This window comes from Tenrec ecaudatus, chromosome 8, assembly GCF_050624435.1.
Source record: "Tenrec ecaudatus isolate mTenEca1 chromosome 8, mTenEca1.hap1, whole genome shotgun sequence".
NCBI lineage: Eukaryota > Metazoa > Chordata > Mammalia > Afrosoricida > Tenrecidae > Tenrec > Tenrec ecaudatus.
This window is the reverse complement of record NC_134537.1, coordinates 6210519-6228471: the sequence shown is the minus strand read 5'-3', so window position 1 is coordinate 6228471 and position 17953 is coordinate 6210519. Positions and strand designations below refer to the sequence as shown.

At 50.0% G+C, this 17953-nt stretch overlaps 3 protein-coding genes across 4 annotated transcripts in view; 2 read left to right on the top strand and 1 right to left on the bottom strand.

Moving 5' to 3' along the window:
• MED12L (mediator complex subunit 12L) overlaps positions 1 to 17953 on the bottom strand; it is a 375484-nt gene that overhangs the window by 94717 nt on the left and 262814 nt on the right. The window lies entirely within an intron of this gene.
• Positions 2521 to 3959, top strand: P2RY12 (purinergic receptor P2Y12). The gene has a single exon (XM_075555947.1). The coding sequence runs from the start codon at positions 2521 to 2523 to the stop codon at positions 3532 to 3534; it is 1014 nt and encodes a 337-aa protein (XP_075412062.1). The 3' UTR covers positions 3535 to 3959.
• On the top strand, positions 11221 to 12231 carry P2RY13 (purinergic receptor P2Y13). The gene has a single exon (XM_075555948.1). The coding sequence runs from the start codon at positions 11230 to 11232 to the stop codon at positions 12229 to 12231; it is 1002 nt and encodes a 333-aa protein (XP_075412063.1). The 5' UTR covers positions 11221 to 11229.

The following is a 17953-nucleotide window of genomic DNA, read 5'->3' as shown; positions in this document are numbered from 1 at the left end:
GGTAGCAATAGACACGCAAGCATGCGTTTGGAATAAAAATGAAATAGATGCCTTAGTAATGATGTTAAAGACATACCACTAAGTTTTTGTTCACAAAGACTTTTAAATAAGAGCATGGAAGGAAAATACAAACGGGGTCTTACCTGCAGAGTGCTGAAAAAATAAAGACTGAATGTAGAGTCGAAATTCTCAGTGTCTACATTACTCGCTCAAGAGGTTAGCGTTTATTCAAAACGCGCATTTCCGGAGGACAAAGACTAGAAACTATCAGAGAATACGCAACCAGGAATAGCAGGAGCCATACTCTTATATCAAGAGAATATTTACTTCATTTAAAAAAAAAACTGATTCCCAGGCATCATCAGAACAAAATATCTTACCATAGTGAATGATGTGGGGGAGTGCGGAGTGGAGACCCGAAGTCCATCTGTAGGCCACTGGACATCCCCTTGCAGAGGGGTCTCGGGTACGAGATGAGCCAGACAGGGTGCGATGTAGCAATAACGAAAGATATAACTTTCCTCTAGTTCCTAAATGCTTCCTCCCCTCCCCCTGCATCATGATCCCAATTCTACCTTGCAAGTCTGGCTAGACCAGAGGCTGGACACTGGTACAGATAGGAACCAGAAACACAGAGAAGCCAGGGCAGATGATCCCTTCAGGATCAGTGGTGTGAGTGGTGATATTGGGAATATAGAGGGAGGGTGGGTTGGAAAGGGGGACCTGATTAGAAGGATCTACATGTGTTCTTCTCCCTGGGGGATGGACAACAGAAAAGTGGGTGAAGGGAGACATCGGACAGGGCAAGATATGACAAAATAATAACTTATAAATTATCAAGGGTTCATGATGGAGGGGGGAGCGGGAATGGGAGGATGAGGAGCTGATGCCAGGGGCTTAAGTGGAGAGTAAATGTTTTGAGAATGATGAGGACAATGAATATACAGATGTGCTTTACACAACTGTTGTATGTATGGATTGTGATGAGTTGTATGAGCCCTTAATAAAATTATTAAAAATAATAAAAAATGAAACATTACCAATTAAAAAAAAACTGAACCCATGATAATTTTGAGAATTGTAGTTTACTTTTGACAGCATGATCCTTGTTTTACTTTATTAATTAAAAGATGGACAAAAGAATTCCACGGACAGAGAATTCCTTGCTATCTATTCTGCGGGGCTCTCTGGTAGTATATGTACAGTGGTTACAGGAGTCGGCTGACTAAAGGCTCGCATTCGAACACCCACCAGGAGAGACGAGGGGAGAAAGAATTTGCTTCTGTAGCGATTACCTCCGTGGTTATGCTATGGAGCAAATCGATTCCAAGGGACACAGACACATACAATGTTTGTCATATTTAAATCTTCTACCTCTAAGGAGCTCTTGTAACTTGCCGGATTTCAGTTATCTGTACTACCAACCTCATGCATTTAATCATTTGAAATGGATTATGTGGCACCAGTCTTCATTGATCCTCGATGAAATTAAACTAGATGAGGCACTTTATTCCAAATTTCAAACCTGAGCTACCAGATGACTGAATGAAGATAATTTTCAGTTTTCAGTTTAGCTCTAGCAGCGGTCATAACCTACCCAAGCAGACAAAGCTAAGGTTTTGCTACTTTAGGTTAGCTCCATCAACCGAGACAGCATGCCTCAGTTAGCTTGAGGGCTGTCGTTTTGGGGTTTAAAGCTGATCTTCTGATGGGTTGAAAACTACGCTTCTGAGAGCTAAGAAAATGCTAAGCAACAAACTCCAAAGAGACCAAGCCCTGCGGGAATGGGATGTGTGTGGGCGACCCTGTGAGCAGGCAAAGAATGCGGCGCCGATTTCTGAACGGCGACTAAGCAGACAGTGGCAGGGCTGCCTCCCAAGGATGAAGGAAGGTGCTTTCTAAAGACAAAGAAACCAACACCTTAGCATTTGATTTACTGAGCAATGAATCGAACAAGATTGGTTTTTCACACCAAGGTCTTGCTACCTTTTCACTTTTTATTTAAAAAATCCGAAAGGCAGTCCTGAGTCCTAGGAACTTTGAGTGGCACCAGATCAAACAAAAGCACCACCAGGGCGGGCGGGCGGGCAGGGGCATCAGAGGGCACGGGAGTGAACAGCAGGAAAGGATGGTGGGGGAAGGTCGGCACATGCCCAAAGCAATGATACATAAATATAGCTAGCTGGGCTTTGGCTCACAATAATTTTTTTTAAAGGGGCATAAGAGGCAACCATTCAACAGGTAATGGGGACGACAAAGCATGGACACCCTGGTAGACGGGTACCCGAGACTGTTACGCTTTGCTTGAGATGGAATGCTTGCTAAGAGGAAATACTCTGAGATTTAATTCTCTGTGCTCTCACTGACCGCCACACACGATGGCTAGAAATGGCCTCTCGGAGTGGGGGAGGGCTGTGTCCAAGGAAAGTTACATGCGGCAGTGAAGACACACGCAGATGCCCGGTCCCGAGAATCACCCTCTCCTCTCCCTCCTCCTGGCAGCTCCCGAGAAAGGCAGACATGGACAACGTCACGGCGGCGGCGGGGAACAGCAGTCTGTGCGCCCGAGATGACAAGATCACCCACGTCCTCTTCCCGCTGCTCTACGCGGTCCTGTTCTTCACCGGCCTCGTCACCAACAGCCTGGCCATGCGGATTTTCTTTCAAATCCGGAGCAAGTCCAACTTCATCATCTTTCTTAAGAACACGGTCATTTCCGACCTTCTCATGATCCTGACTTTTCCGTTCAAGATCCTGAGTGACGCGGAGCTGGGCTCGCTGCGGGCCTTCGTGTGCCAGGTGACGTCCGTCGTGTTCTACTTCACCATGTACATCAGCATCTCCTTCCTGGGGCTGATCACGATTGACCGCTACCAGAAGACCACCCGGCCGTTTAAAACCACCAGCTCCAACAGGCTCCTGGGGGCGAAGGTTCTCTCTGGGCTCATCTGGGCCTTCATGTTCTTCCTGGCCCTGCCCAACATGATCCTGACCAACAGGAGGCCCGCAGACACCAGCGTGAAGAAATGCTCTTTCCTCAAATCCGACTTTGGCCTGGTCTGGCATGAAATTGTCAATTACATCTGCCAAGTCATTTTCTGGATCAACTTCTTAATCATCGTGGTGTGCTACACGCTCATTACCAAAGAGCTGTACCGATCGTACGTACGAACGAGGGGGGCGGGCAAGGTGCCCAGGAAGAGGGTGAACATCAAAGTGTTCATCATCATCGCCGTGTTTTTTGTTTGCTTCGTGCCTTTCCATTTCGCCCGGATCCCCTACACGCTGAGCCAGACCCGGGAGGTCTTTGACTGCTCGGCCGAGAACACGCTGTTCTACGTGAAGGAGAGCACCCTGTGGCTAACTTCCCTGAACGCCTGCCTCGACCCCTTCATCTACTTCTTCCTCTGCAAGTCCTTCAAACACTCCCTGATGACAATGCTGGGATGCTCCAATCCGGTGACAGCTCCAGCCCAGGGGACCAGGAACAAAGGCCAGAACGGAAGGGAGCCATCCGAAGAAACCCCCCTGTGAACAGGAACACGAAGGAGATGCTCCCACGTCTTCATGGTCGGAGCGCCTAACAGGAAACCACGCCGGCTGAGGAGGGGTTGATCCCTTTTATGTCGAGCTGCCAGCGATGGGCAGCTGCGTGGAACGCCCCCTGGATGCCAGTGCCGGGCTGCCTGCGAGCAGTGGCGTGTCAACAGAATGGACAGCCAGGCACCGACATCGTCTGCAGCGCTTTGATACATTATTGACCAGACAGCCTTTTAGGAAAAGACAAAAAAGAACTAAGAGAAAACGATCCATCTGAAAGCCGGTGTATAGATATCCTGATCTTAGTCCCTCAGTGAAATACGGACCTGTCGCGAGACTTCTAACAATTTACGTAAGTGAAGCACACAAAGAATAGCCCCGCACTTTTTATGCAAACCCCGTGGTCCTTGTTGCTTTTGTTTGGGGCCACTGAGCCGAGTCTCGGTGTGACAGTAACCACTCTGCCACGTGCCACGGCAGCACGGCCCCAGCGCATTTGCTGGGAAGGATTCTCTCTAGGGCAGTGGTTCTCAACCTTCCTCATGCCACGACTCTTTCATACAGTTCTTCATGTGGTGGGGACCCCCCCCCCCGACCCATGAAATTATTTTCGTTGCTACTTCATCAGTCATTCTGCTACTGTTGGGAATCGGGCGACCCCTATGAAAGGGTTGTTCGACCCGCCAAAGGGGTCGCGGCCTACAGGTTGAGAACCACTGCTCTAGGATCTTTCCAGAATTTACATCAACTCGATGGCAGCGAGTTAGTTTGGGTTTTGGCTTATGAATCTTTATAGGAGAGGAGCACTGGGTCTTCCCTCCGATGGAGCCAGTCCTGCCTGGATCAGGACCGCCAATCTTTCATTCAGCAGCAAATGCTCACCTGCTGTTCCCCCAGGCCTCTGGACTTATACTAACTTGGCACCGTTTTTGTGTGTTTGTTTGGACTGAGTTTTTAAAATGGCCCTTTAGAAGAGGGAGATCTGAAGGTTCTATTTCCAGGAAAAGGAGCAGAAATCATGATAGTGGTCACCAGTAGGAGATGTTATTTTCATGAGACTCGACGACCAAAAATTATGACTGTTCCCTTAGTATTAGGCAAACAGAGTCCACTAACCAAACAAAAGCGACAGCTAGCCTCCAACAACTACAGTTGGCCACAACAACACACGGACAGGCACGTATCTTTATTAACTACCTTCCTGCGGATAACTTCCATCATTCCTAGATTGATATGCCACCCCCCCCCCACGTCCAATTATTCACAGCTATGCTTAAGAATCCAGAAGGGGGTGGCAGGGCTGCGTCCTGTCGGCTAGAGCATCCAGTCTTTGTGGTGAGCGCGTGATCAGAGGAGCTGCACGCCATGAAAAGGAACGTGGCATTGGGGCTGGAGGGTGCCTCCCGAGCGACCCCCAGCATGGGGTTCGCACCACCTAGCTTGCTGGGAGAGACGGGGGCTGGCACAAATGAAGACCTTAGACTCGAGCTGCTGCTGTGGACCAGACCCTCCTCATAGAGAAAACAGCGAGCCTCACCACCACACCGGTAAACGGTATCGTGACCAATGACGCTGCCAAGGATTTCCCTGTATGTAGACCTATAATCAATGTGCCCACAGCAGACGTCCAAAGAAACACAGCAGAACATTTTACGCCGGCAGATCTGCTGCCAAAGACCTCTTTAAAACGCTAACATGGAAAGAGGTCTCCTTGAAGAGGGGAGGCTGTCTGACACAGGCCACCGTGTGTTTGAAAGCCGCCTTGCATGCGTGTGAGAGCTGAGCAGGGAATGAGGAACCTGAGGAAGAACGGATGCCTTTGAATTCTGGCATGGGCGAAGCATCCTGACTCAGACCACGGCCTGCCAAAAGCACACACCAAGCTGCCTGGGAAGAAGCCAGGTCAGACTGGTCCCTGGAAACTGAAGATGGCGAGACTTTGTCTTATGGACTTTGAGTCTGAGGGACCGGTCCCCAGGGCAGGGCGTCGTGCTTGGTAAAGTACAGGGCAACCCAACGAGAAGGTCTTGAATGACATGGAGCAACACCGTGGCTTGACAATGGCCTCAAAGATCCGGATGCTTGTAAGGATGGTGCGGGAGTAAGCAGTGTTTTGCTACATGGGACAATAAACGTTTTCCTTAATGATGGAAAGGAGTTAATATGATTACGTAACAGCAACGCATTAACGATTCACAGGAAATTGATCCGAGCATTCGGAATTGTCTATTTGCATGGATGGGTGTGCATTGTGAAAACTTGACATTAAACTCTAGATCAGACTTTGGTGGAATTCCTTTGTTCAGAGACACTGTGCGAGCTTGAACTCCAGAGAACAGCCTTGCTTTTCCAGGTCTCCCAAGTTTTCCCTCTTTGACAGGTGCACTCTGAGTACTCCCCTATTTCTCTTTGGAGTGGGAAATGTCTTGAGCTTCCCTTCTCAAACAAGTTTCTGCCTTACACGGGTCTATCTTTCCCAGCTGTGACAGATCAGATAGCACGTCTCCCTTCCTCACAGACTCCGGCATCACACACGCTGACGAGAGCCCAGCGGACAACGGAGCTGTTATGTGATTTTCTACAAAGTCTCTCCTGAAGGGGGCTGTGAGGGTCCTGTTAGTTCATATGCAAGTACAGTAGCTCAGACTGACCACATATAATCTGATTCCATACAAACCACAACCTGCTTTTAAAAATATAAACAATATTTAATATTCACCGAATTCAACCGTAAGCAGTTTACTCCACGCCCCTCACAACTTCTGCTGGCCTAAAGTCCAGCTCACAGCTGAACCTGTTTAACTACCTAAATGGTGTCTATTCCGAAGGGGCGGCGTGCTCTTCTCTGCTACTGTTAGGAGCAAGGACGTGGGTGTCAGTGGAGATCCACACAGAAAGTCATGGAAATGTCAGTGTCCATGGAGGGAACAACCAGAAATGCTAACGGATACAAAAGTAGCTTTGTATACAATGCTGAAGTATTTGGACATATCTTTGCTTGTAGGTGTATGTGTGAGTGTGTGCACGCGTGCATGAACACATACACGCACGCACACAGTTATAAATACAACATGAAAAATTAACATTAAACACTAAATCCTATTTGTGCTTGTGTGGAATGTCTTTGTTCAATGGTATCGGAGACCATATGCTCCCATGTCAAACTTCAAAATGAAGCCCATTTGAGGAGACTGGGAGCTCAGTATTTATGGAGTGTACTCAGTGGGCACCATGAATATACCCAACCCTAACACCATCATGGCGAAGAAGGGGCAGGACTGGGCAGGGTTTTCCTCTGTTGTACACAGATGGCACCTAACAGCAACAGCCCTGTGTACAAAAGAGGCCCAGCAGCATGATGGTTAAGAACTCGGCTGCTAACCAAGACGTCCACGGTTCAAAGCCACCAGCAGGCCTGTGGGAGGCAGTCCGCGACTGTAAGGGCTATTTCTTTAGAAAGCACCCTAAGGGCAGTTCTACTCCGTTTTACAGTTGCTAGAATCCACTCCGTGGCACACAGCGCAATCTTAATCCGAAGCAAACTGTTCCCAAGTCCACAAAAAGTTGCAGGTTTTGTTCCTCCCCACATATCAACTAGTGGCACCCAAAGAACGCCCACATTTGCTAAACATGTGTGTGCTCACTCTGTCGGTGCTTCAGGAAGGCAGGAGGGTGAGGGGTGTTCACAGCCTAAATTCTGAAACCAGACTGGGTCGGTCTTCCTGACTGACGTCATAGGAAAATGACTTAACTTCTGGGCTTCCTTCTTCTCACCTGGTAACTGGGGAAGATCTCTCTGAGAGACAGCGTAAGAATTAGATAGCAGTAAAAAGTGCGGTATGACTGGCATGATTTATTGATTTTTATATCCCCTTTGAATTCAACCAGATAGGACACGGCCGATTTAGTGCTCATCCAGACGTCTGTAAAGGCGCCTGGAAAGGAAGTGGTGACAAGTGCAGAGTCGTGGCCACGAGGGTCAGCTGTGGGAGAAATCGGCGGCGGTCTGTTGCTAGAAAGGAGTCCACTGCCTTGGAACCCCTTGGGGGCAGTTCTACATTGTCCTACTGTCCTTCAAGGCTGTGTGGGTTGGAATCAACTTGGCAGCAATGAGGTTGGTGGGGGTGATCTTTGTGTGGCCCCTCTTCTTTTCTTCCTCTGGTGTCTGTGACCTTCAACTCTACCTTCTTAGATGCCTGCCTTGGTTTTGTGAGTTTTCCCAACAACGATATTCCAGTTCTGTTTGAATTTTTACTTAACAACCAGCCCCTGCCACCCAAAACCCCCCCCCCCAAAAAAAACCAATGCTCTGCCCACGGGGTCCATTCCAATTTCAGTGTCCCTAAACAGGCTTTCCAAGGCTGTAAATGGGAACAGACAGCCTCTTTTCCTCCAGCAAAGCAGCTGGTGGTCTAGAACCGCTGACCTTGCAGCTGGCAGCCCAACGCGGAACCTAGCCCCTGCCATATCCCAAGTGCTGCTCTAAATCCCTGGAGGGTGTTGGTGGATACTAGGATTCTCTTCCATCCTTAAACGGCTGTTTACTTTCATTTTAAAGAGGAAGCCACCCAAGTCACAGGGAGTTTACAAAACTTGCCCGCAGTCACCAGATAATCAAGTGTTGGGACAAGAATCGGAGCCCATTCCTGCAAGTGAGCTTCAGCGGTCAGACTGTTCACCCCCTGGGAGCAACCTCTGGGCTCACATTCCTTTGAGGGCGGGGTCACGAGAGTGAAGGGCGGTGCAGCAAGCACCCAGAGGAAAAGACAGTGCATGTCCTGGGGGGTACTTTCCACACCTGAGAGAGAATCGGCTTCCAAAAGTCTACACGTGGGCACCTTAAACCAGTTCCTTTTTTTTTTTTTTAAAGAGTTTCCACACTGTGGCATGTTGAAACATGACAAGAACGTGCTTTCCAGTTTTCAAATGATGAAATTATCGTGTCCGGCATCTCTCCCATTTAAAAGTGAAGCTGTCCGAAGCCGTTGTGTGAGTTAAAGGGTTTGGAGCCGCAAGGTGGATGGTAACACCGTATAAGGGTAGCCTACAGCCTCCACTTAAACACCATCACATTGTTGTTTCTGCTGAAGCACAGGGTCAGGCTCCCATTCCATTCTGTTCAATGAAGCACATTTATCATCTACCTTGCCGAGAAGCACCTGAGTCAAAGACATTTCAAATGGTGCCAACAGTGTGTGTGTGTGTGTGTGTGTGTGTGTGTGTGTGTGTGTGTGTGTAACCCACTGCTGTTGAGTCAATTCTGACTCGCAGTGACCCTGGAGGATGCAGCAGAACTGCTTCACAGGCTTTCTAAGATGAAATCTCTACAGAAGTAGATCACTTTTCTTTCTCCACTCCCAAATACCTCCCTGGTCTTTGTACTGCCTCGTATTTTAAGATACCCCCAAAGCTAGGGACTTTCTACTTTTCAGATTCCCAAGCCAAATGAAATTAACCCCCTACCCCCCACCCCCCTAATGTTGACTCTATACCTCTCAAACAAGCCAACCACACCGTCTGCGCGAAGGCTATGGTCAAGCCGGAGGGCAGGAAGGAGGAAGTGAAACTTAGCCATGGGAACGCCACATGCCCCACGAGGATTTCAAATGTCCGCTTTTCCCTGCATCTGCTGGGACAGCAGCCTTCCCCTCCATGAAAGCAGCAATCATACCTTCCCAAACCTGAGGGGAGCCGGGGGAAACGTTCTCATAGACTTTGGCTCACAACTGATGGGCATGACCCCCGGAGCCTTTCTGCACCGTGCACACAAACATGAAATGCAAGACATTTTAAAAAATAATATGGTTTTCTAATACATGAACTAGTATAGTATCTCCATTTATAGATTTTTCTTAGTTTTTAATAAACCATTTATTTTGCTGGGGGCTCTCTCAGCTCTTATCACCATGCATCCACACCCACTGTGCCAAGCACATTTTACACTGACGATGCCATCATGGTCTTCAAAACATTTCCCTTCTCCTTCAGCCCTTGGTATCAGCTCCTCTTTTTCCCCACCCTCCCCGACCCCTGACCAATTATATTTTTATTTTCATATCTCACACCATCTGCTGTCTCTTTCACCCACGTTTCTGCTGTTTGTCCCCCTGGGGGTGGGGTGGGTTCATATCCTGCGATGGGCTCCCTCTCTCTCCCCCTTCGCCCTCCCCTTCCCCCTACCCTCATGGCCTGCTACTGCTTCCCCGTTGATAATTTCAACCCCGTGCCTTAGCAGCGGGTGGCAAACACTTGTGAGTGCATCCGACAGAGCCAGCGCCATTGTGAACTCAGCCTGTCCTTTCCACACGACCCTTGGACCGATGCTTAAGCCCATGTCAAAGATGAGGACATGGAGGCGCCCAGCGAGGCACCGAGCTCTTAAAGGTTGTGCTTGTAATCAGTAGCTGATAAAGGGTGGGTCTGAGATGACCCAAGGACTAAGAGATGGGGCAAATGCCAACAGAAATAAGCAGGTCAGAGCCCACTGCACATAAATTCCTTGGGGGCTGGGGCCTCTGCCAGAAGGCAGATGATGACTCAAGTCTTATTCTCCGACTAGGTTTACACTCGGGTGTTGCTGTTGTGTTTGGTTGGTTTGTTTTTCATTGGGTCTTTCTTGCCTGCCATTAGAGGCTAGGGAGAGGCACCACCAAACGTTAGCAGAGTCTGCCAGGAGGAGACACTGCAGGCAACCTAACAGAGGAGAAAGACCGGCAAAGGAAGATGCTTTGAAATCCACTCACTCACTGGTCTCCCAGAGCTTCCTTACTAGAAAATCCCCAACATTTCATATGCGAAGAGCTTCTAATGAATCGTGTCACCCTTGTGTGCAAATGCGGAAGGAAACGAGGTATAAGAAAGCAGAACAAAGGCTCTGGCTTCACATGCTCCCGGGCTGAATTCATGCCCCAGCTGAAGACAGCAGAGCTCGGGGTCCTTCCAAGCAAAGGTGCAGTTCCATTTTTTATTTTGTATTATGCCTGGGTTTCCTTAAAAGAGATGGAATATGCTCATTAGCAGCAGCAGCAGCAACAGTTTAAAAACCAACGCTCTGCAACCAGAGGTGAGTGGAATCGCCCCAGATGTTCTGACCTCTTAAACGAGGTTTACTTTGACGGCCTCTCCTGTGAAAGGTAGCACTGGCGAATGGGGAAGAACCTGCTCTGTGGATTCCATCGGGGTGTGGCAGCTGCGGCAGATAAAAAGTACCCAGACTCAGGGAGACAGCCTTCGGTAAAGATTTGAAAATGATGTCAACTTATCATTTATTGAGGGGTCAGGAAGGGCGGGGGTGGGAGGGGGGAGGAAAAAAAGAGGCGCTGATACCAAGGGTTCAATAGAAAGTGAATGTCTAGAAAAACATGATGGCAACTTATGTACCAATATGCCTGATACAACTGACCTATGGGTTGTTATAAGAGCTGTAGGAGCCCCCAATACAAAGAGCTCTGAATAAAAAACAGAAGCAAAAAGGACCCAGACTGTAATATATCTGTTTTAGAACTCTCAGCTCAAAGCAAGGACCCTCCCAACATAGATCTGACTGCAGTCAATCCAAGCAAGGGCTCTGAAGGCTGAGAACCTGAGCCTGGTTTTCGGTTTGGTTAAAGGCAGCCTTTCCAGAGTCACGGGTGTTTTTGGTTTACGTTGTAATGGTCACCTTTCTCCGCACAGCTGACCCCGGAAGCCATGAACGTGACGACGCTGCAGCCCCTCAACGGGACCGAGCGGTGTCCCCGGGACACGCAGACAGCCCGGCTGGTGTTCCCGGCCCTCTACACGGGCCTGTTTCTGGGCGGCATCCTGCTGAACAGCCTGGCCCTGTGGGTGTTCATCCACATCCGCAGCTCCTCCACCTTCATCGTCTACCTCAAGAACACCCTGGTGGCGGACTTGATCATGACGCTCACGCTCCCCTTCAAAATCCTCTCGGACGCGCACCTGGGCCCCTGGCAGCTGCGGGCGTTCGTCTGCCGCTTCTCCGCGGTCCTCTTCTATGCGACCATGTACGTGGGCATCACGCTGCTGGGCTTCATCGCCTTCGACCGCTTCCTCAAGATCGTCAGACCCTTCAGCAAGTTCCCCGTTCAGAGACCCGCGTTCGCGAAGGCCGCCTCGGCCCTGGTCTGGCTGGTCCTGCTCCTCCTCGCCCTGCCAAATGTGATCCTGAGCGACAAGGAAGCCACCCCAGCCTCGGTGAAGAAGTGCGCCTCGCTGAAGGGCGCTCCGGGGCTGAGATGGCACCAGGTGGTGACTTCCGTCTCGCAGTGCATCTTCTGGACGGTGTTTGTCCTCATGCTGGGCTTCTACGTGGTGATTGCCAAGCGAGTCTACCACTCGTACCGCAGGTCCAGAAGCCAGGATGGCAGGGGCAACAAAAAGCTCGAAGGGAAAGTCTTTGTGGTGGTGGCCGTGTTCTTCCTGTGCTTCGTCCCGTTCCACTTCGCCAGGGTGCCCTACACGTACAGCCAGACCCACAACCAGACCGACTGTCGCCTGCAGCACCGCCTGTTCATCGCCAAGGAGACGACGCTCTTTGTGGCAGCCACCAACATCTGCATGGATCCCTTAATCTACATCTTCCTGTGTAAGAAGTTCACGGAGCGACTGTCCTGCTCGAGAGGGGGCAAGCCCACAGCCTCGGGCCAAGAAAACCACAGCAGCCAGACAGACAACATCACCCTGAGCTGACAGCTCGGCGCCTGGGAGCTTCACAGACGCCCTGGGAAATGCCACGGTCTGTCGGCTGCATTTGTCCGCGGCCGTCTCCGAAGGCCCCTCCTGCGTGATTAACTTCCATGTATGAGGGAGGGGGGCTGGTAACGACAGGGGGACTTCAGAGAGGGGGATTCTTGCTGGGAAGTTTCCAGCCAGCAAAGAGAAAGCACCGGGAAGGGATGGGCTCTCTCATGCAGGTTATCATCCATCCGGCTGTGCGAGACAGGACACTGATGGGCATCCAGCAGAGGTACTTTCTTCTACTTCTTCTTCTTGCATTTTTTAGATTTTTAAAATCGAGGCAAGATGGATGCACTCTGTGCAGCAACTTAATAAAATATGAGAGGTTCCTTGCCAAGGAAATAAGGTTGTACACAAATTATTTTATTCCAAACTTAAAACACGCACGACGAATTCAGGAGCACACACCAGCCCACCTTAAGAAGTCTCCATTGATAAGAAACAATGTATTAGGCATCGAGTGTCCATTTCTCTCTTTGTCGTTTATATTCCCCAGTACTCCACACTCAATGCCAATTCACAGTCACTGGCTGGACAGGGCAGGGTGGGTCAGCTCCTGAGGGTTTCTGAGACTACCTCTCAATTAAAAACAAATTACTTAATCATTTTATTGGGGGCTCTTATAGCTCTTATCACAATCCATACATCCATTGTCAAACATCATCTTTTTCAAAAACATTTTCCTTCGACTTGAGCCCTTGGTATCAGCTCCTCTCCCCCCCCTCCACCCCCCCTTCCCTCATGAACCCTTGATAATTTATTATTTTCATATTTTGGGGTTGTGATCCATAAAGTTTTTGTTGTCTAATTTTTGTTTTGCTCAGTGAACTTTGTTTTAGTGAATTTCAAAATTCTATGATGAATTTTTAAGCTGCTTTCATTTAAAAAGTATTGATTTAAAAAATTTTTTTATTTTATTGGGGACTCTTACAGCTCTTATCACAATCCATACACATATCCACTGTGCCAAACACATCTGTACTTATATTGCCATCACCTTTTCCAAAACATTTTTTATTTGAGCCCTTAGTATCAGCTTCTCATTTTCCCCTCCTTCCCTTCCCCGCCCCCTTGGTAATTTATAAATTCTTCTTCTTTTTCTTTGTTTTCATGTCTTACTCCAACCTCCCTCTGTCTCCCTTCACCTGTGTTTCTGTTGTTCATCTCATGGTGATCAGTTCCCCCTTCCCCCTACCCTCACAGTATCGCTGCTCTCATTATTGGTGATGGTGCCTGGCTATCAAAAGATATATAGTGTCTGGGGTCTTAAAAGCTTGAAGGTAAACAGTAGTCATCTAGCTTAGAAGCAACAAAGCCCTCATGGAAGCAGCACACCCACTTGTGTGATCACAAGGTGTCAGTTGGATCAGTTATCAGGCATCAGAAGACTCAGAACAAACAATTATATCGAATGAGCGGTGTGGGGAGCAGAGTAGAGACCCAAAGTCCATCTGTAGACAATTGGACATCCCCTCACTGCAGGGTCCCAAGGAAGGGAGGGACGAGCCAGCCAGGGTGCAGTACGGCACCAACAAAACACACAATGTTCCTCTAGTTCTTTACTGCTTCCTCCCTCCCACAATCATGACCCCATTCTACCTTACAAATCTGGCTCGACTAGAACATGTCCACTGGTACAGATAGGAGCTTTCCACACAGGGAATCCAAGACAGATAAACCCCTCAGGAACGGGAATGGTAGCGGCAATCACCAACATTGGTTTCAAATGGAAATGAGTGAACCTTAGCAGACTGCAATGGAAAGTGACCGGCCACTAGAGGTCATCTTTTCCAGAACACTGGTTTATACTTTGCAAAAGGTTTATTATAAATAAATAAATGCATGTGCTTCAGAGTCCCCATGTGGCACAAACAGATGACCGGCTCAGGTGCTGACCAAAAGGTTAGGGGTTCAAGTCCAGCCAGAGGCAGTGTTAATAAAGGTGTGCTGGTCTCCCTCCATGGCAGCAGCAGCAGCAGCACCCCAAGGCGCACAGCTGTGCACTAACACACACGGGGTCCCTAGGGCGCGGGCACTGTTTGCTGTTGTTTCTCAGTCTTTGACAAATGCAAATGTTGTTGTATCCCACAAATGTCACGCTATCTGGCCCTTACACAACGCCCTCCGGGGTCTTGGTGAAGACAGGGATTGAGGGGCACCAGGTATGAAAAGATTGGGAAGCTGAAAGATTTCCAAAGCTCTCTCCCTCCGAGGCATAAAGCCCCCAAACTCACTGCTGCCCAGGTGGCTCACCGTGGCTCTACACAGGCCCTGCGGCTTTGTAAATCTTCGCGGGCGTGGACAGCCTCATGTTCCTCCTCTGAAGTGGCTGGTGGATTTGAAATGCTGACCTTGCAGTCAGAGGTCCAACATTTACCTGAGCTCCTCGAGGAGGTGTGAGCACCAGCATTAAAGTAGCCATGGTATTCTAGAACTTTCTCTTGGGGTTTCCCCACTCCTCCATCTATACCAGAATGGGTGCAGACTAAGCCGTGGGCCCAAACCTCGTCACTCTATCCCCCACCCCTGATTGCAAAATAACAGCTCCCACTGCTTATGTCAAAGAGTCCTCACTGTGAACCACCCTTAGCTAGTCAGCAGCTTCCTTGACTGCATCTCTCAAAGGCCCTGGCAGCTCTTGAAAAAGTGACACTGCTTAAAGGCACGTTCACGGAACATCCCCCCTGCCAGACGTCTCGCACACCGCCGGCTCTCAGCGTTCCAAGTGTCTTGTTCTCCTCGTCTGAGTACACAGAGAGATGGAACTGCTGATCCAGAACCAGGACGTATTCATTTGGGCAGACTGTTCAAAGAACGGTGAGTCACGTATCCGTACATCTGGCCACTGCTCCTCCTGGATCCATCAGCTGCCACCCTGTCACCAGAAGGTCAAGCCTACATGTCTGGCTCCCTGTCTTCACTGCCGTCGATGTCACACCCTCAAGGACACTGGTTGGGGACTGCCAGGCAGGCCAAGCTCCCTTCTCCTCCCGCACCAGCCACTGCACATGTACATCTCCCTCCTACACAGAAAACCGCATCCATCCAAGAAACACTTTGCTGTGGATTGGTCCATGAACAGCCTCCCACCACCACCTCGAACCCCATCGCCCACTCTCCAGGAGGCTGTCGAACCTCGATTACTGTGCTCACCCACCACACTGCTTGGTAACCACTTGCTCACGCATGTGCCCACCCTGTAAACAACGATGTCACTCGTTGATGGCAGTGACCGCTCATGCGATCAATAAATGCTTGGTATTAGAATGAGCGGCAGAGTCAAATCTCCTGCACGTCCTTGTTCTCAAAAGATGGTACGGCTTTCTGGAAATGAAAGTTCAAATCCCTTTCATTTCATTTTCCCACGGAGTGTTACCGGGGAGCTGGCGAGAGAGAGGGGCACCCTTGGGTTCACTGGTGGTTACTCATGGAGGAAGTGGTTACTAGACAGCCCGTGTTGCTCTGGGGCTAACATCCATCAATATTTCAGCTTCAAAGCTACTGACAAAATGCTTCAGCTCCGCACTGTCCGTTTCAGTGAGGTGAAATTTGTCATTGTCGCATGGGAGCATTTCTGGAATCTCCTTTAGGAAGGACTGGATGTCTGCTCCTCCTTCTCTGAACGTAAGGAATGAAAGCCCAGTAGGAGCAGGAGCTCACTAATCCCCAAGACCTGCCGGGCACGCATTCCACAGTCCAGCAGACTGTCTGTCCTTCTGTGTTATAAGTGGTTGCAGCTAAGTCTCCCTCGTTAAAGTGCGTGAGCTGTGTTCAGCGGCCTGCACTTGGCATGTCCCTAGTCGTGCAAATTGAATGTAGCTACTCTCAAAGAATGTCATTTCTTTAGACGGATCTTTCCACTTAAATTTTCAGTAGCAAAATCTGTCCACCGTCCATACAAACACTTTAAGTCACCAACCGAGTGCCTGGCCATTTGGTGATGTAGAACACCATCCGCAGGCCATACCGACCACGCATGTGCTTCTCTGTGGTGACACGTGTGATGTCTCACGGCACTGATGGTTTCTCGGGCCCTGTACCGTCTGTGGCCCAACCTGGGTGCGGAACTCAGGAGTCACTGGAAGGGCCTAGAAATGCAACTCCACAGTGTATGAGCTGTCATTTGAGAAGGCACAACAGATACCAATACACGCGTGAGCTCAGTAGCTCTCAAACTTTCACGAGGTATCAGAACCACCTGATAAACATTTAACGAGGCAAGTTGCTGGGCCCACGCCCCAAGTTCCCGATTGCAGATGCCAGGCTGAGAGCCGAGGGTCTTCTTTTGAGATTGCAGATGCTGCTGATGCAGTGTGTCTGGGCCACACGCTGAGAACCAAGGCTCTAGGTTAAGGTGACCAGACATCCCGCTTTTGGCGGGACAGTCCTGATTTTTAACAATTATTCCCGAGTCCCGCTTTTTGGAAAGAATGCATGACAAGCTAGGGTACACGGTCTCCGGCTGCCATGTGGCTATTTTGGCAGGATATGAGTTTTATCAATGGTGTTCCGCTTTACCAATGTTACAATCTGCTCACCTTACTCTAGATGCTCCGAGGCCCACGCCTCTATGAAGATGGGTCCACATGGCCCTGCAGGACATGAGTGCCCACCTCACAGGGGCACCTGGTCCTCCGTGCCAACTACTGGGTTCAGGATGGCCAGCTAGGAAGGACAGCGGCACACACTGCAATTTATTATGACATATCAAGTCGGTGGACAAAGACTATTCAACTAGGTTGTTTCACCAGTAACCCCTGAGAGCCCACATGGTATTATCCTCAGTTCCATTTCAGAGATGGAGTGGAGAAAGAGAGCGGTGTTGTCACTCGCACCCGGAGGGCGAGGAGTAAGGATGGGGATGGCATTCCGAGGCCGCTTTCCGATTCCATATTCTCAACCACTACGTCGACACCTCACGAGTCTAAGGCGTGAGACAGAAATCATAAATCCGGCCTGCCAGGCCGTCGATTTCCTGTTGTTTTTAAACCTTCCGTAGCCACCCCCAGACTCCGACCCCGGGAAAACAACGCACCATCGTGTGTGGGGGTTGTAATTGGTCCCAGGGCCGCAGCTAAATAAGCTTTGCCCAGCGCTCATTACACAAGCCTCCAGGCGGGCGGTGGCTGCGGCCACCCGGTGCAGTTTGCCGGGCAGGCGGGTGGGCGCTTGCTCTGTGCCAGGCACTGCGCTATTGCTTGGCACGGATCATTTCGCTAATGTGCTCTCATTACACACCGTGGGAGACGAGGGGGCCCCCTGTGGACACAGGAGGAGGAAACTGAGGCACAGGAAGGACAGATGCTCAATCCAAGGTGCACACCACCAGGCCAGGAAGCAGGACAGAGCTATGGCGGTGGAAAGACAGACAGGAGGCCTGCAGAGGTCCCCTCAGCTGCTCGGCTCTGGCCCTGCAGCCCCAGCAGCGAGCATGGTAAGGAGGGGGCTCCTGCGGTGGGGGGGTGGGGGGTGACAGGCAGCCTGACTGAGCTTCTTCAACCTCAGCGCAGTGAATGGTCTCATCCTGGCACCCTATCGTCCTTTGGGGTCCCTACAAGCCATGGAGTGGCCACGTGGGGGAAGTGAAAAATCCCAGAGGAATTCCGATTGGATGCGTTTGTTCATCTAATGGGTCACGCGCTACACGTCAGCTTGACACCCCCGCCCCTCGCCT

Bases quoted from the DNA above. Each gene is read 5' to 3' on its own strand.
- P2RY13 (XM_075555948.1), top strand. From the start codon at position 11,230: ATGAACGTGACGACGCTGCAGCCCCTCAACGGGACCGAGCGGTGTCCC.
- P2RY12 (XM_075555947.1), top strand. From the start codon at position 2,521: ATGGACAACGTCACGGCGGCGGCGGGGAACAGCAGTCTGTGCGCCCGA.